Source organism: Entelurus aequoreus, linkage group LG25, assembly GCF_033978785.1.
Source record: "Entelurus aequoreus isolate RoL-2023_Sb linkage group LG25, RoL_Eaeq_v1.1, whole genome shotgun sequence".
NCBI lineage: Eukaryota > Metazoa > Chordata > Actinopteri > Syngnathiformes > Syngnathidae > Entelurus > Entelurus aequoreus.
This window is the reverse complement of record NC_084755.1, coordinates 31,341,825-31,363,639: the sequence shown is the minus strand read 5'-3', so window position 1 is coordinate 31,363,639 and position 21,815 is coordinate 31,341,825. Positions and strand designations below refer to the sequence as shown.

Below are 21,815 nucleotides of genomic sequence, written 5' to 3'. Positions count from 1 at the left end.
CGCTCGAGTTATAACTAGCTCGAGCTAGTAGCTAGCATAACAAACACCTAGGTGTTTTTATGCGGGATTAATTTGTGGCATATTAAATATAAGCCTGGTTGTGTTGTGGCTAATAGAGTATATATATGTCTTGTGTTTATTTACTGTTGTAGTCATTCCCAGCTGAATATCAGGTCACCCCCGGCTCTCACAGCATCTTCCCTATCTGAATCGCTTCCACTCCCCACTAGTCCTTCACTTGCACTTTCCTCATCCACAAATCTTTCATCCTCGCTCAAATTAATGGGGAAATCGTCGCTTTCTCGGTCCGAATCTCTCTCACTTCTGGCGGCCATCACTGTAAACAATAGGGAACTTTGCGGATATGTTCAACCGACTACGTCACGCTACTTCCGGTAAGGGCAAGCCTTTTTTTTTTATCAGATACCAAAAGTTGCGATCTTTATCGTCGTTGTTCTATACTAAATCCTTTCAGCAAAAATATGGCAATATCGCGAAATGATCAAGTATGACACATAGAAAAGATCTGCTATCCCCGTTTAAATAAAAACATTTCATTTCAGTAGGCCTTTAAATAAATATATTATTTATAAAGCAAGTTCGAGTATCATTGGCAAATGTTCACCTAGTCCCGGCCTTGGCACGCATATATGTGTCCTCTTTTTGGGATTTCACAATATGGTCAGCCTACAGTACAGTCCAGTCACGTGTTTGCCTTGTGAGCGACAGCCAGCGGGAAGTTAATGAACTGCACCTGAGTTCAAAGATGTTTAACGCGTGCTTGCTTTCAAATATATCAAACAAGAATACGTCTGAAAGCTTAGAATTTCGTTTTGCATGAGCGTAATTAATGTTAAGGATGTACCTGTGCAGAGCCACTGCTGGAACTTGCTGCTGGTCCGTACTCCATGCTTTGAAAAATATCGTGTACAGTCTTTGTGGTGGCACCGGCCATAATAGTTGCAACCTGTAAAGCAGTAAATTTCTACTGTAACATTAATTTGTTTTTTTTTCTCAAGAGTTGTTAAAGGTCCAAAAATATTTGCTTTTCTGACGCGGCCCCCTGTGAGTACAGAAGGAAAAAAACTAACACGAGTGTGTCCGTCAATTCCACCGGCTAGAAACGTGAATTAAAAAGTTGCTTCCGGCTTTGGCTAGGCGTTTGTTTTGTATTCGTTCTTTAAATTTACCAGTGTACAGTTCCAAGGTTTTAATTAGATACATTTTGTCATTAATATCCTAATCCTGTATCCTATAACCAAATGTATTTGTCTGTGTTTTTAACCCTAACCCCATGGTAAGCAGCAAACATGGATATTTGGAGCTGGATATAGAACACATACCACGGTGACAATTAATTAATGCTAAATGAAAATAATATTTCTGAGCTTTTAGTCAGGACAATAATATAATATTTTAAACACATGAAAGTTGTGTCTTTTTCCACACGGCAGCATTTTGTCAACGGACTGAGCATGCGCGGTAGGAGCAAAAGCGGAACTGATGCGCGGTTTCCAGCTAATTGTGCTCACATTGAAACGATCATATTTGTGTGAATAATATTGATGGAATCTGGGATACATTACTCCCAATACACAGATTGATAATCTGTCCGATACGACACGTCACATATGTGAACATGCCCCGCAGAAAGGTAGGAGCATATGTTTGCTACAAATCAGCTTTGAGAGCAGACTGTGTAGCTGGAGCATAACATAACGTCATAGCTTAAGATGTGATGTAACGTTAAGACAAATAGAATGACTTAGCAAAATTAAATACAATACATTTAGACATTATTGTGTTTTTAGGTGCACGTTTTGTATCAACAGGGGGTAATTCCGAGGAGTCGTCGTTTTGGTAGCAAATGTGTATTGTTGAGTTGTCTAAATGCTTTGCCTTTCAGTTTTAGGTGACACTGAGATTAGATTAAAAACTGCTTATTTGATTTTCAAAAGAGTAATCTACCCATCGGGGGAAATGCGTTTATGATAATAACCTCCACTGCCATGAATACGACAACTTTACGTTGGTTTTGAGGCTGGTGCGTTGTGTCTGTACCAAAACAACGCCAGTGATTGGTCGAAATTTTGTTCAGCGTTGTTTTCATTGGTTCGACGTCAGACAGCCCCGCCTCTCCGCATATCTTATTGGCTGTATGCAAATTAGGTGCTCAGCTTTCTTGCTGTAAGTTTTGAATGACGTGCATTGTTAAAGAGTGACGTCTCGTTTGTCATTTGTCTATCATGAACATTTGATCAGGCTTTAAATCAATGTTTGCATTTTTTCCAAATAACGGAATACAATATCAGGTACCGTACACTTGCTTGGCTTGATTAACTCAAAGAGGTGTCACTAAAAAGCTAGTATTTATTACCGTAGTTTGAGTTATTTGCCGTGGTGAAGTCTAATTAAATTAAATAAATGCTTGGTGCTATTATAGTCAAAATCTGATGTACATATCATAGTTAATAATTTATAATAATAAAAATAATAATACTTCATATACCAGTATTAGAAGGGAGATAATGCTCCTTCCCCAGGATGGGGTCTATGATGGATTATCCCATGGTAAAGAGAAGAGAAAAAAAAAAAGAAAACACATTGAAATCCGTTCCAAGTTACTTTTCTTACGTTTGACTAGGGATTCATTATTACTGTTGTTGTTGTTTTTGCAGAGAACCACAGGCAGCAGTTCAGATGGGACGGAGGACTCCGATTTCTCTGCCGATCTTGAGCCAACCGAAACAGTCAGAAACACACAGCAACGTAAGAACGCGCGCCTGACTCGAACGTCCGTACGTCTCAGCCAAAGCACTCAAGGTAACTTTGAAAAATGTTTCTGTCTATATGGAGAAAAAAAACATCACCAAAAGTGTCAGGCCCAGGGTATGGTTTCGTTTTGTGTTTATATTATTCGACATCGGTTCCAATTAGGTACGTGTGATACAGTTCCGATGCGTAAACGGTGCCAAAGCTTGTACAAACCCCGTTTCCATATGAGTTGGGAAATTGTGTTAGATGTAAATATAAACGGAATACAATGATTTGCAAATCATTTTCAACCCATATTCAGTTGCATATGCTACAAAGACAACATATTTGATGTTCAAACTGATAAACTTTTTTTTTTTTGCAAATAATCATTAACTTTAGAATTTGATGCCAGCAACACGTGACAAAGAAGTTGGGAAAGGTGGCAATAAATACTGATAAAGTTGAGGAATGCTCATCAAACACTTATTTGGAACATCCCACAGGTGTGCAGGCTAATTGGGAACAGGTGGGTGCCATGATTGGGTACAAAAACAGCTTCCCAAAAAATGCTCTGACTTTCACAAGAAAGGATGGGGCGAGGTACACCCCTTTGTCCACAACTGCGTGAGCAAATAGTCAAACAGTTTAAGAACAACATTTCTCAAAGTGCAATTGCAAGAAATTTAGGGATTTCAACATCTACGGTCCGTAATATCATCAAAAGGTTCAGAGAATCTGGAGAAATCACTCCACGTAAGCGGCATGGCCGGAAACCAACATTGAATGACCGTGACCTTCGATCCCTCAGACGGCACTGTGTCAACAAGCGACATCAATCTCTAAAGGATATCACCACATGGGCTCAGGAACACTTCAGAAAACCACTGTCACTAAATACAGTTGGTCGCTACATCTGTAAGTGCCTTAAAGCTCTACTATGCAAAGCGAAAGCCATTTATCAACAACATCCGGAAACGCCGCCGGCTTCTCTGGGCCCGATATCATCGAAGATGGACTGATGCAAAGTGGAAAAGTGTTCTGTGGTCTGACGAGTCCACATTTCAAATTGTTTTTGGAAATATTCGACATCGTGTCATCCGGACCAAAGGGGAAGCGAACCATCCAGACTGTTATAGACGCAAAGTTGAAAAGCCAGCATCTGTGATGGTATGGGGGTGTATTAGTGCCCAAGGCATGGGTAACTTACACATCTGTGAAGGCACCATTAATGCTGAAAGGTACATACAGGATTTGGAACAACATATGCTGCCATCTAAGCGCCGTCTTTTTCATGGACGCCCCTGCTTATTTCAGCAAGACAATGCCAAGCCACATTCAGCACGTGTTACAACAGCATGGCTTCGTAAAAAAAGAGTGCGGGTACTTTCCTGGCCCGTCTGCAGTCCAGACCTGTCTCCCATCGAAAATGTGTGGCGCATTCTGAAGCGTAAAATACGACAGCGGAAACCCCGGACTGTTGAACGACTGAAGCGCTACATAAAACAAGAATGGTAAAGAATTCCACTTTCAAAGCTTCAACAATTAGTTTCCTCAGTTCCCAATCGTTTATTGAGTGTTGTTAAAAGAAAAGGTGATGTAACACAGTGGTGAACATGACCTTTCCCAACTACTTTGGCACGTTTTGCAGCCATGAAATTCTAAGTTAATTATTATTTGCAAAAAAAAATCTTGTCACTTTAGTGCATTCAATTGAATATGGGTTGAAAATGATTTACAAATCATTGTATTCCGTTTATATTTGCATCTAACACAATTTCCCAACTCATATGGAAACGGGGTTTGTACTTAAAAAGAGGAAAACACAAACAGGTTGTCCAAAAATCTGTCATCCATCCATTTTTTACCGCTTGACGAATGTCTTAAAGGGCTTCACAACAAGGAAAAACTAAAAAAATCCCAGACAGGTAAAAAGATGACTCCTTGAGAAGGGATTGTAGACGTAGGTACAGTAGTGGGTACAATTATTGAATTGTAAACTCGTATTGTTAAGTTAATTAGTTGTTTATTTATTCGATGAAGTCGGAGTCCAGTCTGTCAGGAAATTAGCTGATAACAATGCTTATTTTTAGCGATATGGCTTCAAACATTTGGAAAAAAAAATGCATACTTTACATATATACAGTATGTATAATGTATTTTTTCTGTTTTTGAGGTTACATAAAACTATAAAAGTTCTTTACTGCATCTCTTCATATCTTTGTAAAGCTGTAAACTAATATCATATCATCAGTTCATATGGGAATATAATATGAGAATCTAATACATACTTTTTCCCACACTATATGAAGTAGATATTTTTTTTAATTTCAAGTGCTCCCTGGTGTACAAATAACTCTATTTGAGAACCACTGTTTTACAATTGTGTCCTTGGGTTCCTTAAAAGGTGCTACGGGAGATAAATCTAAGTTATCATTATTAAACTAAGCGCTGCATTTTTTACTTCAAAAACTGCCAGCACTGTGCCAAAACAAAACAACCATATTTAAAAAAAAAACACTGTTATGCTGGAATCCTTGAGAGGGGTCCAGCTTGGCCCCAGGCAAATTGACCAATTGCAAAATTTGTTTTCAAGTTTTAACAGATATGATGTCATTTCTACTTCCATATTGGCACTTTTATTTTGTCGTGCAGAGAAAACATTTGATGAGAGATTATGTCAATACGCAGGATATTTTTTATTTCTTCTTTTGTCGTATTTTGAATGTACATGCTTGTTCTACAATGCAAGTCTTTGTCTTGCTTAACGTAAGTCCCATATAACACATCTGGTTTATCGTAGCCAGATCCTGTAGCCACATTGCGGCCTTCAAAATAAAAGTAGGCCAAGTAACGCCACACTTTGTCTATTGCTGGTTTGCATAGGATGTCACGCCTTTTGTCTTCTTGGCAACTTAATTCACACGATGGTCAAGCAGCTTGAGCGTAGCATTAATACAAGTGAGACTGGGTGTAGAGTTTGAGCAGAAAATTGGGTGTTCCAATCGTTCAAGTAGAGAGATAGGAAAGAACTTTCATGTAGTCCCGAAAGAAGTCCTTCATAAAGGTAATAGAGTTAGGCAAAAAAAGAGTGCGTTGAAGGAAATGGCTCTTATAAATGTCACTTTCATAATCTTGTGGAATACAATCAGACCGCTTTTGTCTGCAGAGATCAATTTGTAAAATGTTTGTTTGAACATTTGATTTGTTTGAGAAACTTTTAGTTTTTCCTCTACTATATTAGTAGTGTTTGAGAGCAGAACTAAACATAAAAAAGAACAATAGGTCGCATTAGTTAGTTTTTTGTTATTGCCATGCCTAAAATAACTACAAAGACCTGGTTGTGCAAATAAACTAACATGTTAAGTTCTAATAATAAATATTGTTATTGTTGTTCCAATCTACCGTATTTCCGTTGTCGATTTTCATAACAGTCACTAAAAGCTTAGTTGTTGCGCAGAAAAGCCAGGTACTTTTTTTCACCACGAATGATCACATTGCAATGTTTTTGGTGTTAGCATCAAGAAAATATCCTTAATAGTATTAATAAACTCAATACATCTCACATAGGCTCAACAGTATATTCTAGGGCTGCGAATCTTTGGGTGTCCCACGATTCGATTCAATATCAATTCTTGGGGTCACGATTCGATTATAAATCAGTTTTTTTCGATTCAACGCGATTCTCGATTCAAAAACGATATTTTTCCGATTCAAAACAATTCTCTATTCATTCAATACATAGGATCTACCCCAGTCTGCTGACATGCAAGCAGAGTAGTAGATTTTTAATTTTAACTATTAAATGAACCAAAAATATGACTTATTTTATCTTTGTGGAAAATATTGGACACAGTGTGTTGTCAAGCTTATGAGATGCGATGCAAGTGTAAGCCACTGTGACACTATTGTTCATTTTTATTTTTTTTATAAATGTCTAATGGTAATGTCAATGAGGGATTTTTAATCACTGCTATGTTGAAATTGTAACTAATATTGATACTGTTGTTGATAATATTCATTTTTGTTTCACTACTTTTGGATTGTTCTGTGTCGTGTTTGTGTCTCCTCTCAATTGCTCTGTTTATTGCTGTTCTGAGTGTTGCTGGGTCGGGTTTGGTTTTGGAACTGGATTGCATTGTTATGGTATTGCTGTGTATTGTTTTGTTGGATTGATTAATAAAACAAAAAAAATAAAAATACATTTTTGAAAAATGAGAATTGATACTGAATCGTACAACGTGAGAATGGCGATTTGAATTCGAATCGATTTTTTTCCCACACCCCTAGTATATACTGAACCTTGATTTCGCTAGCAAACATTGCAGAACAACAGGGCCTAATGGGACTCTAGCTCTAGATCTTCACTGAGGACCACATCGCAGTTACATTTGGCCCAGAGAGCCGCTTTTAACAGTGAATACTATTATTACAAACATTTTTTATGAATTTTATTAGTAGATTTTTTAAAAACTAAAATGTAAAAAAAAATGGTAAGTTGCTATAATTTCACCTCAAAATGTAGTGTATATTACTGTAAATGGAAAAACAGTACTGCTGTTTTTATAGTAAAAAAAAAAAAAGGCAGCTCAGTTGCCAGAATTTTACTGTAAAATTTACATTTGTTTTTTACTGTAAATAAAAAAGAAGCAATTTAATAGTAAAATTTTGGCACCTGAGCTGACAATTGTTTTATTTTTTTTTACTGCAAATCAACAACTGTAGATTTTTTGGTGTATTACTGTAAATGCCAGAACAGCACCACACAGTAAAAAAAAGTACAGTTTTTTATTTCATTACGAGAAAAATGCTGTAAAAACCACAGTGCATTTCACAATTTTACCATGAAACCTATTGCACAATTTGATGCATAAGTTGCTTTGAAATTATTATTATTAGTATTTATTTCTATTTAAAAAACGGTTTGAATGTTTGATAATACATTTTTGCATAATTAGACAATATTTAAGTTGCGATTACATGGAGTACTTTTTTTTTTTCTCCCAAAATAGAAAGAAGGAGTACATTTAGTAAGAAAAGTTACAGTACTTTATTGATACATATTCTTTCCAGGCTTTTGAGGGCCAAATAAAATTAAGTGGCAGGCCACATCTGCCCCCCGGGCCTTGAGTTTGACACCTGTGATCTAGACCATAACCTGAAACCCGGAAGTGCCTCTAGGTCATGTGATTGCAACCCCGCAATATGGCCCTTCCCTTTTCCCTTGCTCTAAACCAGTGGTTCTTAACCTTGTTGGAGGTACTGAACCCCACCAGTTTCATATGCGCATTCACCGAACCCTTCTTTAGTGAAAAATAAAATGTTTTTTTTTTTTTAATTCAAGACAAAGTTATATGTTTTTGGTAACACTTTGGTATGGAGAACATATTCTAAGTAATAAAGACTTAATTTAGAGTTTTTTGGTTAGGGTTAGGGTCAGGGTTAGAGGGTTAGGGTTATAATAAGGCCATGCCGAATAAGGCTATAATAAGTACTTAATAATGATTAGTTAAGAGCCAATATGTTACTAATTTGCATGTTTATAAGCAACTAATTAATGGTGAATATGTTCCCCATACTAAAGTGTTACCATGTTTTTTTACTGGTGCATAAAATGAACCGTGCATGAACATCACCGTGTTCAAAGAACAAAACCAACACAGTGCATAAACTCACAACAAATTACACACCTGCAAATCAGTCAGATGTTGCCGTATCCGTAATACGCCGATAGGGAGAAGTTTGTATTTACACGATGAGTCGGGTGTGTTTTGACCTCCGCCGAACCCCTGAGGCCGACTCACCGAACCCCTAGTGGTTCTAAACTTAGACAACTCCTTTCTAGGACTAACATTCTATATATGGCTTACTTAGTTATTTCTACATTGGTTCTACGCATCCTGTCCAGACTGAAGATCTTATTTTGAAACTGGGGGCAGTAGTTAGTAAGGGGGCGTTCCAGACTTTGAAGACAAGAACCTCCACCAGCACGTGAACGCCAATTTGTGGCCGCACTGGGATGATACTGTATTTGAATACATAGTAACTCAGGCATTTTATTTTTCAAAATGCCAGTTAATTATTTTTATGATTCATTTTCATGACTAATGTCCACCGTAATTTATTTAAAAAATATTTCTTAAGATTTACTCTGCATGTTTTGGTCATATTACACAACACAACTCAATTTCAACATCCCTCTGGTGACCTCTTTCTGCTATGGCTGCCAAATTGGAGTGTATTTACTACACTTCATTACTCTTTCCGCTATTTTTTGTCTTGGTAACGTGAGTTCTAGAAGCGTAATCATTGTGGTGTGTTTGGATAATATTTTTAAGTTTCTTTGGCAGATTTGTCTTTGTCTCATGTGGATGATTAAAAAAGGGGATCAATATAAATATAATACTTTTCTCTGCTCTAGATAACTCCATAGTACAAAGCAGTTCTCCTGCAGCAGTGGCCCCCGAAGAAGTTTTGGAAGCAGCAGTGTTTTCCACAGGGCGCAGAATCACACGCAGCCAGCAGGGCACGACAAACACCACGGCCAAAAAGTACCCGCTCCGCCAGGGCAGGACATCCGGTTCAGATGTGGAGCCTAATGGTGAGTGTGACAACTTAGTAAACGTTGGTTGAGATCAGTCATGAGTCGTGTGTTTCCTTTGGAGTTTTCGTGCTCTAATCACTGTTAATGCAGGGTGCTTATTAAGAGGTAAACAATTGCAACAAAAACTGCCACTCAAGGATTGGGCTATCCATCCACAGCAGGCGCTGCAATCACAATTTACATAATAATCAGTTAGCTTTGTAGTAATTTGTATGTTATGAAAATGAAAATTATACTGAATTAAAGGCCTACTGAAATGAAATTGTTTTATTTAAACAGGGATAGCAGATCTATTCTATGTGTCATACTTGATCATTTCGCGATATTGCCATATTTTTGCTGAAAGGATTAAGTATAAAACAACGACGCTAAAGATCCCAACTTTTGGTATCTGACAAAAAAAAGCCTTGTCCCTACCGGAAGGAGCGTGATGTAGTCAGCTGAACATTTCCGCAAAGTTCCCTATTGTTTACAGTGATGGCGGCCAGAAGTGAGAGCGATTCAGACCGAGAAAGCGACGATTTCCCCATTAATTTGAGCGAGGATGAAAGATTTGTGGATGAGAAACTTTAGAGTGCAGTTCAAGACATATCTTTTTTCGCTCTGACCGTAACTTAGGTACAAGCTGGCTCATTGGATTCCACACTCTCTCCTTTTTCTATTGTGGATCACGGATTTGTATTTTAAACCACCTCGGATACTATATCCTCTTGAAAATGAGAGTCGAGAACGCGAAATGGACATTCACAGTGACTTTTATCTCCACGACAATACATCGGTGAAACACTTTAGCTACGAGCTAACGTGATAGCATCGCGCTTTAACTGCATATAGAAACAAAAGAAATAAACCCCTGACTGGAAGAATAGATAGAAAATCAACAATACTATTAAACCGTGGACATGTAAATACACGGTTAATGCTTTCCAGGCTGGCGAAGGTTAACAATGCTGTGCTAACGACGCCAATGAAGCTAACTTAGCAACCGGACCTGACAGAGCTATGCTAAAAACATTAGCTCTCCACCTACGCCAGCCAGCCTTCATCTGCTCATCAACACCCGTGCTCACCTGCGCTCCAGCGATCGACGGTGCGACGAAGGACTTCACCCGATCACAGATGCGGTTGGCGGCCCGGAGACGTAGGAAGTCAAGGTGAGGTCACCGGCTAGCGCGTGCGTCTGCTCTCCAACAAAGTCCTCCGGTTGTGTTGCTGTAGTCCGCTGCTAATACACCAATCCCACCTACAACTTTCTTCTTTGCAGCCTTCATTGTTCATTAAACAAATTGCAAAAAATTCACCAACACAGATGTCCAAAATACTGTGGAATTATGAAATGAAAACAGAGCTTTTTGTATAGGATTCTACGGGGTACCAATACTTCCGTTTAACTGACTACGTCACGCGCATACGTCATCATACCGAGACGTTTCAGCCGGATATTTCCCGGGAAATTTAAAATTGCACTTTATAAGTTAACCCGGCCGTATTGGCATGTGTTGCAATGTTAAGATTTCATCATTGATATATAAACTATCAGACTGCGTGGTCGGTAGTAGTGGGTTTCAGTATGCCTTTAAATCATTTCGATCCATTGCGCAGACTCTATTGTCTTTTGAGACGGAAAAAGGCCAACCATTAAGAGGTAAACAAAAAAATAGTTTTTTAAATACAGTCTTTTCCATAGATTAATTCATTTGTGGCGGCCCACCACAAATAGAGTACAGGCCAAAAGTTTGTTTGAAATACAGTCTTTCCCATAGACGAATTCATTTGTGGCTGCCCACCACAAATACAGTACAGGCCAAAAGTTTGGACACACCTTCTCATTCAATGGGTTTTCCTTATTTTCATGTCTATTTACATTGTAGTTTGTCACTGAAGACATCAAAGCTATGAATGAACACATGTGGAGTTATGTACTTAACAAAAAAAGGTGAAATAACTGAAAACATGTTTTATACACAACCATAACAATAAATAAAATAGCTAAATAAAGTATTGACAAACAAAGTTGCACTTCAATATTGAACATGTAGGCAGAGTTGTACATTCCTTAACTGACAATCAAGTTAGGACCTTGTTAAACAAAAGTGCAAAGTAACAATACAAACACTACAGTTTAAAGGCCTACTGAAATGACATTTTCTTATTTAAACGGGGATAGCAGATCCATTCTATGTGTCATACTTGATCATTCCGCGATATTGCCATATTTTTGCTGAAAGGATTTAGTAGAGAACATTGACGATAAAATTTGCAACTTTTGGTCGCTGATAAAAAAAAAGCCTTGCCTGTACCGGAAGTAGCGTGACGTCGCAAGTTGAAGGGCTCCTCACATTTCCCCATTGTTTACACCAGCAGCGAGAGCGATTCGGACCGAGAAAGCGACGATTACCCCAATTATTTGAGCGAGGATGAAAGATTCGTGGATGAGGAACGTGAGAGTGAAGGACTAGAGTGCAGTGCAGGACGTATCTTTTTTCGCTCTGACCGTAGCTTAAGTACAAGGGCTCATTGGATTCCACACTTTATCCTTTTTCTATTGTGGTTCACGGATTTGTATTTTAAACCACCTCGGATACTATATCCTCTTGAAAATGAGAGTCGAGAACGCGAAATGGACATTCACAGTGACTTTTATCTCCACGACAATACATCGGCGAAGCACTTTAGCTACGGAGCTAACATGATAGCATCGGGCTTAAATGCAGATAGAAACAAAAGAAATAAACCCCTGACTGGAAGGATAGACAGAAAATCAACAATACTATTAAACCATGAACCTGTAACTACACGGTTAATGCTTTCCAGCCTGGCGAAGCTTAACAATGCTGTTGCTAACGACGCCATTGAAGCTAACTTAGCTACGGAACCTCGACAGAGCTATGCTAAAAACATTAGCTATCCACCTACGCCAGCCAGCCCTCATCTGCTCATCAACACCCGTGCTCACCTGCGTTCCAGCGATCGACGGAGCGACGAAGGACTTCACCCGATCACCGATGCGGTCGGCGGCTAGCGTCGGATAGCGCGTCTGCTACCCATCTCAAAGTCCTCCTGGTTGTGTTGCTGTAGTCCGCCGCTAATACACCGATCCCACCTACAGCTTTCTTCTTTGCAGTCTTCATTGTTCATTAAACAAATTGCAAAAGATTCGCCAACACAGATGTCCAGAATACTGTGGAATTTTGCGATGAAAAGAGAGCTTTTTGTATTGGATCCAATGGGGTCCGAATACTTCCGTTTCAACGATTGACGTCACGCGCATACGTCATCATACATAGACGTTTTCAACCGGAAGTTTCGCGGGAAATTTAAAATTGCACTTTATAAGTTAACCCGGCCGTATTGGCGTGTGTTGCAATGTTAAGATTTCATCATTGATATATAAACTATCAGACGGCGGGGTCGGTAGTAGTGGCTTTCAGTAGGCCTTTAACTGACAATCAAGTTAGGACCTTGTTAAACAAAAGTGCAAAGTAACAATACAAACACTACAGTTTAAACAGATGTATTAACAGGTCATATGCAAAATAAAATTAAGTTTGGCAGATTCCGAGTGAGGAACACCGACATTATATGACAGCAGTTTTAAAAAAATGCTAGTTTTACAAGATTATCAAATGGCAGCATGTCTTGGGTGATGTATTTAACCACACTTTCTGTGAGCGCACACCATTTTGCACTGTTTTGTTTGTATTGACATGGCTTGTTCACCCAACGCCAAGTGAGTGTGGACTGTCGAGTGGTTGTGTTTCAAGTGGGCGTGCAGGTTTGTTGTATTCGCGCACATTCGGCAAATTCACTTCTCTGTGTTGATACGCTCATCTTGTTCCAAAGGTTTGAACTGAAATATTCCCACATTGGTGCGGTGGTGATCATTTTGTCCATGTTAGCTGCTCCGTGCTAACTGGTTGCAGTGTGTGATGCCTGCTGGCCAGAGGCCCTACATCGCAGCACAAAGAGTCAAAGACACTTAATGAGGACAAGATAATTCACCCCGCTATGACACAAACGCGTGTAACCCTGAAAAGCGACGAAAAGCGTGAATTCTCTTGAAGCATCCACATGGCAATTTATCAATGCTGGAAAACTTACCAACTTTAATTTTCATTTATCGTTGGTTAATTGACTTATCGGATGTCGCCTCAAGCCTATTTGTATCGCTTCCGCAATGTTATTCCTCTCTCTTACAGCGTTTGTTACAATTACATACACATTTTCCTGAGGGAACTCTCCTGAAGGAATCAATAAAGTACTATCTATCTATCTATGTGTCATGACCAACTATGCAAATTATACATCAACATTAACTACCACCCCCAACAACCCCAATATCGCATGACCACAAACAGTCCTGTGGGAAACACTGAAATATTTCTAGTTTGAAACGGAAAAGCACCTGTTGGTCTTTATTGTATACTAGTAATACACCTAATCTTCCTCAGGAAAAGCTTATTTTGGTAAAAGTGATAACCTTATGTTTTGTCTGAATGTCCAGTTTTGAGAATTTTTTGGTCTTAGCTATATACCGTATTTTTCGGACTATAAGTCAGTTTTTTTCATAGTTTGGCCGGGGGTGCGACTTATACTCAGGAGCGACTTATGTGTGAAATTATTAACACATTACCGTAAAATATCAAATAATATTATTTAGCTCATTCACGTAAGAGACTAGACGTATAAGATTTCATGGGATTTAGTGATTAGGAGTGACAGATTGTTTGGTAAACGTATAGCATGTTCTATATGTTATAGTTATTTGAATGACTCTTACCATAATATGTTACGTTAACATACCAGGCACGTTCTCAGTTGGTTATTTATGCCTCATATAACGTACACTTATTCAGCCTATTGTTCACTATTCTTTATTTATTTTAAATTGCCTTTCAAATGTCTATTCTTGGTGTTGGGTTTTATCAAATAAATTTCCCCCCAAAATGCGACTTGTACTCCAGTGCGACTTATATACGGTAACCGGGTTCGCACGGGTGCTTAAAAACCTTGAAAATGCTTGGATTTTAATGTTGTGTTAATGTTGAATTTTGGGTGAAGTGCTTGTAAATGCTTGGAAATGTTCATCATATTTCTCGGCAGTCTGACTCAATAGGCTAATTATAAAATGGAAAAAAATAAAATAAGTTTCCTTAAAAATGAAAGGCTACACGCTTGCTTGCTCTGTTGGCTTTGCACGAGCCCTTACATTAGGTGTCGCCCCTAAGAGGACAGTGGTGCATCGGTCCATCATGCCGGGAGGTTGTCGTTTAATGAACATGATGTATGCATGAATTATTATTAGGGATGTCCGATAATGGCTTTTTGCCGATATCCGATATTCCGATATTGTCCAACTCTTTAATTACCGATACCGATATCAACCGATACCGATACTGATATATACAGTCGTGGAATTAACACATTATTATGCCTAATTTGGACAACCAGGTATGGTGAAGATAAGGTCCTTTTTTAAAAAAAATTAATACAATAAAATAAGATAAATAAATTAAAAACATTTTCTTGAATAAAAAAGAAAGTAAAACAATATAAAATCAGTTACATAGAAACTAGTAATTAATGAATATTTGTAAAATTAACTGTTAAAGGTTAGTACTATTAGTGGACCAGCAGCACGCACAATCATGTGTGCTTACAGACTGTATCCCTTGCAGACTGTATTGATATATATTGATATATAATGTAGGAACCACAATATTAATAACAGAAGGAAACAACCCTTTTGTGTGAATGAGTGTAAATGGGGGAGGGAGGTTTTTTGGGTTGGTGCACTAATTGTAAGTGTATCTTGTGTTTTTTATGTTGATTTAATAAAAAATAAATAAAAATAAAAAAAACCCCAAAAAACCCGATACCGATAATAAAAAAAAAACGATACCGATAATTTCCGATATTACATTTTAAAGCATTTATCGGCCGATAATATCGGCCGGCCGATATTATCGGACATCTCTAATTATTATACAAACAAACAAGTAAACAATAATGTTATTTCTTGTAAGGAATGATGTCTACATGAATTATGATACAAACAAACAAGTAAACAATAATAATTAATGTTATTTCTTGAAAGGAATGTTGTATATATGAATGATGATGATACAAACAAACAAGTAAACAACGTTTGCAAACACCAATGACATTGAATAGTCTACAGAAACACTGCTTCATTTTCTATGCCCCATTCAGTTAGTGATAACTGCTGGTTCAATGTTAGGCTTAGGTTGTAGCAGATTTTCCGTATTTTTCCTACAGACAGCATTTGGTGACCTCAAACAACAAGGCTATGGATTGATTCACACTGGTTTTCGCCTTTTGAAGGGTACTGGATAAACTAGAAAATTGATGTTGAAAGTCCTTAAAAAGTGTTTGAATTTGGCCATGGAAAAGGTGCACGAACCCTGATATAATCTTCTATCATGGCAGTCAGTCAGATTCATTCATTCATTCAGCACAGCATGAAAAGAAAACACTTAATTTCACTTGACTCTAGCTGACATAAGGGCCGCCAATTGTTGCTGACGTTGCTGTAACAAAGTAAAAATGTTTCAAACACGCTGGTGTTGCACTTTTTGTCTGTAGCAGGACGGTAGCGATAAGCAACAGCCAGCCTTCACAGAGTGCCAGAGCGCTGTGCAACTCCCCGTGTGACATTTCTCTGCATTTATTGTCTGATTATCAAGAATAATGATGTCATACTTAAGACATTAAACTGGCTGTAGAAAGTCATGGTGTAGAACAGGGTTGTCCAAACTTTTTGAAACATATACATATACATATATATGTATATGTATATGTATGTTTATGTATAAGTATATATGTGTGTGTGTGTACACATTAAATTAATATGATGGATATATAGTTATTATAATGGATACATATTTAATTTAATTGAATATTAAGAGTATGTTAAGGTTTGACCTTGTTTACTTCTGTGCCGACCTTCTTAAAGTTTTGAAAGCAATCAGAAATATCAAGGAGCTAAAATGTGCCAAACATGGATAAGTGTGTAGTGAGTGTTTTACATTTTTCCCATGCACTCTAATGGATTTAAATGAATGTAATTTTGAATTCTTTCATGTTTTTTTGGACGTTTTTTATAATATCCACAAAGTTCAGTGAACGGGTTTTCTTATGTGTGACCATGTTTTTTGACCTTTGTTATTTGCATTTTAATTTTTTTGTTTTTGCGCCATGACTTGGGAAGGTTGTTTGGATTGCAGTGCTACTATTACAAAGTACTTTCAAGGGTCATCGATCTGATTTACTTACATTGTCCACAAGTTGGTAGAAAATATGTAACATTCAGAGACTGCCGGGTATTTAAGATTAATTAGAAAGTACGGTGCGATGCTCTGAACTCATGGCGTCTCGCAGGTCGAATTGAAGAGGCTGGTGTCCTGCACTTGGCCCGCGGCCCGTTTTTTGGACACCTTCTGCAAACGTATTGGCGACATGCAGAAAAAACAATATCTATAGCCATCTAACCTAGTTTATGAAGGATTGCAAAATCAGGGTAGGCTGAACTTGGTGCTGCTTTCGCAGGTTTCTGCCCTGTATTTTATCATGAAATGAAAATGAAATTTTATCAGAAAAAAAACAATGCATTATGCCACATATGTCAGAGTCAAGGCCCGCGGGCCATATCCGGCCCGCGAGAAGGTTTTTTACGGCCCTTGGGATGATCTTGATTTATTATTAGAACCGGCCCGCAGACCGCAGATCCTTTACACGCACCAAGCGGATGCCGGTCCAAGGTTCCGAAAGGGGGCGAGCGGCCCGCCGGGACGCGCCTGCCGGCCGAAGGGCTGCAGCCCGGCCGTCAGTCGCGGAGCCCGCCGTGCCACGCGCGCCAAGGGGGCGGGCCGAAACCCGGCCCCGAGGCCCTGAGACTTCTGCTTTGTTTCCCCAAACCGCGCGTCACCGCCGGGCCCGCACCACCGTCGGGCTGCAGCCCGAGCGTCGGTGGCGGAACCCGTCATGTGCCGCGCGCGCCAAGCGGAGCGGGGGGGTCAAGCGGGCCGAAACCCGCAGGCCACCCCCTCACCACGAGGCCCTGAGACTTCTGCGTTTGACCCCTACGTGCGGCCCGTCGGGACGCGCCCGCCGTCAAGCCACGAGGGCCAGCCGTCGGGTCGCGGAGCCCGCCGTGCCACGCGCGCCAAGGGGCGGGCCGAAACCAGCGGGGGGTTTCGGGCACCCAACTCGCCTCCCTCCCACGGAGGGAGGAGGGGGGTTTAATGTGAACATTACTGTGCAATCACATATTTAGAGTTTTTACTCAATTCAAGTTTAAAAGTTAAAGTTTAATATTTGTTTTCACTGCATGTTACTTCTCCTTAAACAAAGTGTTGTTTTTGATTTATAGATTTTTGCACTTTATTTTATTGTATTTCAATTTAATTATATTTTAAAAATATTTCAGTTGAGTGGATGATAGAAAATTGCTATTATTGTTTTTTTCTTTGAAGTAAATTTAGCCCACTTTTGCTAAAATAGAAAATATAGGCTACTGATGGTGCCTTGAATACCGGTTTCTTTCATTTAATGTTCATGTTATGGGGATTTTTATATAAAGGAAATTTGTCTTTTGTGTCTGTTGAAAATTAAAGATTACTGACAGAGCCATAAGAAAATATTGCTTTATTTATCTGATCATATTGGAATATATTTGTTAGGTTTTCAGTAGGTTCAATTAGGTTCACTAGACTATATGCGTCATTTAAAAATTTTTCAATGAACATTCGAACAGTCCGGCCCTCGGCTTGTAGCTAAATTTTTTATTTGGCCCTCCGTCCATTTGACTTTGACACCCCTGCATTATGCATTCGTAACACAGTTCAATGTTATAATTTGTTTTGTGTTTTGATGTATTTCTTACATCTGAAACTAGAAAATGATCTGAATGTATTTTGTGGAAAAAGCATGCTTTTTTCTAAACCAGACGGGCAACAAAGCAAACAATGATTAAATTAGGGGAACGGCATCATGGTCATAGACGAAGGAAGGACAGACTGGGAGATTCAAAATAATAAGGCAATGGTAGAATAAGAGGACAAAGCTGAAAATGAGGAACGACAACAAAATGGTGAGAAGGGAAGTCATGTATTCATTACAGAGTGCTGTCCTTTCGTTCTTTGTGTGATCACAGCGTGTTCCTGATTTTAAACAAGACAAAAATGGCACATATGACCTTTTTTGTAACTGGCATGAATGACTCAGCATAAAGATAGCTGCAACTTTTTAAATAATACACTGTAGAACTGGGGTGTCAAACGTACGGCCCCTGGGCCGTACCAGGCCCGCAAACAGGCTTAATCGGGCCCATGGCTTGCAAAATTAATTGGCTAAGTATACTTATATTTTTTTTAATGAAAATAAACTGCTGTTCTAAATGTGTCCACTGGATGGCGCTATAGCAATTTTTGTGTACCCACATAACACATCACATTATTTAAGATGACCTGTCAGCTTACTTTAAGCGTCCTCATGGTTTGGCTGCCGCTGCTCCATTCAGTGTAGGTGCAAGCAGACAGCTGCTCCTGTTGTGGCTGGCGGCAGACTAATGCTGTAGCGACGCACAATACCTTTTTTTATTGTAAATTATCCACTCAACAGATAAAATAACGAAACGGTAAGATGCCAAGACTTAGTCAACATGACCATCATCCGTTCTGTGCAGCGCTCGCAACTGGTTGACGCGCGATGTCCACTCTGAACTCCATTTTAAAAATGTGTGTTTGTACATTTGTTCTATTTTTTTTTCTGCTTAAATCTACTACGTTCATATTGGTTACATTAGTAGTTATGTTACCTGTAATTAGGCTATTATGGTGTCATTTTGACAATTGTTTTGATTCTATTATAATTAGAGATGTCCGATAATATCAGACTGCCGATATTATCGGCCGATAAATGCTTTAAAATGTAATATCGGAAATTATCGGTATCGGTTTCAAAATGATCGGTATCGGTTTCAAAAAGTAAAATTCATGACTTCTTAAAACGCCGCTGTGTACACACGGACGTAGGGAGCAGTATTGAGCGCCAATAAACCTTAAAGGCGCTGCCTTTGCGTGCCGGCCCAGTCACATAATATATACTGCTTTTCACACACACAAGTGGATGCAAGGCATACTTGTTCAACAGCCATACAGGTCACACTGAGGGTGACCGTATAAACAACTTTAACACTGTTACAAATATGCGCCACACTGTGAACCCACACCAAACAAGAATGACAAACACATTTCGGGAGAACATCCGCACCATAACACAACATAAACACAACAGAACAAATACCCAGAACCCCTTGCAGCACTAACTCTTCCGGGATGCTATACTATACAACCCTGCTACCCCCCAAACCCCGCCCTCCAAAAAACCCCACCCACCTCAACCTCCTCATGATCTCTCAGGGAGAACATGTCCCAAATTACAAGCTGCTGTTTTGAGGCATGTTAAAAAAAATAATGCACTTTGTGACTTCAATAATAAATATGGCAGTGCCATGTTGGCATTTTTTTGCATAACTTGAGTTGATTTATTTTGGAAAACCTTGTTACATTGTTTAATGCATCCAGCGGGGCATCACAACAAAATTAGGCATAATAATGTGTTAATTCCACGACTGTATATATCGGTATCGGTTGATATCGGTATCGGTAATTAAGAGTTGGACAATATCGGAATATCGGATATCGGCAAAAAAGCCATTATCGGACATCTCTAATTATAATAGTAATGTTTGAATGATATACATGAATGTGTTGTGGCAGTTGTGGATGTCACCAATGCGGCGGTTTGAGGAAACACTCGGTTGCTTTTCCAAACACATCTTTAATATACTGCCAACACGAGAATGCTGAACAGGAAGTGCTTAAAGTGTAATGGCTTTGTAAAAACACTGAGACAAAGTCTAAGTTCATTGTGTTCTTCATAATGTTTTGAACTGCTCCTCAGAATCTTTCAACTAACTTGAAGTGTTTTGCCAAGAGGATTATTTGTAATATGTACATTTCCAGAATGTGCTTGTTTTATTTTTGGCTGAAGTAAAACAAAATAATTTTGAAGTTGTGTTTATTTTAAAATATTATGCCATGATTTTACCAGTCCGCCCCGCTTGGAAATAGATTTTCCTCAATGCGGCCCCTGAGCCGATTGAGATGCTGTGGCATGACCTCAAGAGAGCGATTCACACCAGATATCCCAAGAATATTATTGAACTGAAACAGTTTTGTGAAGAGCAATGGTCCAAAATTCCACCTGACTGTTGTGCAGGTTTTATCTGCAACTACAGGAAATGTTTGGTTGAGGTTATTGCTGCCAAAGGAGGGTCAACCAGTTATTAAATCCAAGGGTTCACATACTTTTTCCACCCTGCACTGTGAATGTTTACATGTTGTGTAAACAGTTACAGCATGTTGTGTAAACAGTTTAATCAGACGGTGTTTGTCTATTGTTGTGACTTTGATGAAAAGCAGAAGACATTTTATCACCAATTCATGCAGAAATCAAAGTAATCCCAAAGGGTTCACATACATTTTCTTGCAACTGTATAAATCAACTCCCAAAGAAATTGTGAGGAAAAGTGGGGTGTACGAAAACCGAGGTACCGTTGTACTTGTCAAGTACCGTAATCAGTTATTAGGAAAGATACTTAATTTGTATCCCTAGTAACTTCTCAAAACAAATTACAAACCCTGTTTCCATATGAGTTTGTGTTAGATGTAAATATAAACGGAATACAATTATTTGCAAATCATTTTCAACCCATATTCAGTTGAATATGCTACAAAGACAACATATTTGATGTTCAAACTGATAAACTTTTTTTTGTTGCAAATAATCATTAACTTTAGAATTTGATGCCAGCAACACGTGACAAAGAAGTTGGGAAAGGTGGCAATAAATACTGATAAAGTTGAGGAATGCTCATCAAGAACTTATTTGGAACATCCCACAGGTGAACAGTCAAATTGGGAACAGGTGGGTGCCATGATTGGGTATAAAAGTAGATTCCATGAAATGCTCAGTCATTCACAAACAAGGATGGGGCGAGGGTCACCACTTTGTCAACAAATGCGTGAGCAAATTGTTTAACAGTTTAAGAAAAACCTTTCTCAACCAGCTATTGCAAGGAATTTAGGGATTTCACCATCTACGGCCCTTAATATCATCAAAGGGTTCAGAGAATCTGGAGAAATCACTGCACGTAAGCAGCTAAGCCCGTTGCCTTCGATCCCTCAGGCGGTACTGCATCAACAAGCGACATCAGTGTGTAAAGGATATCACCACATGGGCTCAGGAACACTTCAGAAACCCACTGTCAGTAACTACAGTTGGTCGATACATCTGTAAGTGCAAGTTAAAACTCTCCTATGCAAGGCGAAAACCGTTTATCAACAACACCCAGAAATGCCGTCGGCTTCGC

At 38.9% G+C, this 21,815-nt stretch overlaps 2 protein-coding genes across 2 annotated transcripts in view; one reads left to right on the top strand and one right to left on the bottom strand.

Moving 5' to 3' along the window:
• Nucleotides 1-1,119, bottom strand: part of LOC133642675 (aldehyde dehydrogenase family 16 member A1-like) — a 37,367-nt gene extending 36,248 nt beyond the window's left edge. The window contains exon 1 of the mRNA XM_062037025.1: nucleotides 866-1,119. Within this exon, the coding sequence (XP_061893009.1) occupies nucleotides 866-955 (90 nt within the window). The 5' untranslated portion in view covers nucleotides 956-1,119. The remainder of the gene's footprint in view (nucleotides 1-865) is intronic.
• A 357-nt stretch (nucleotides 1,120-1,476) lies between these two features.
• The window catches only part of LOC133642462 (histone acetyltransferase KAT7-like), a 41,592-nt gene continuing 21,253 nt past the window's right edge, over nucleotides 1,477-21,815 (top strand). The window contains exons 1-3 of the mRNA XM_062036654.1: nucleotides 1,477-1,654; nucleotides 2,679-2,823; nucleotides 9,176-9,355. Of these exons, the coding sequence (XP_061892638.1) occupies nucleotides 1,640-1,654; nucleotides 2,679-2,823; nucleotides 9,176-9,355 (340 nt within the window). The 5' untranslated portion in view covers nucleotides 1,477-1,639. The remainder of the gene's footprint in view (nucleotides 1,655-2,678; nucleotides 2,824-9,175; nucleotides 9,356-21,815) is intronic.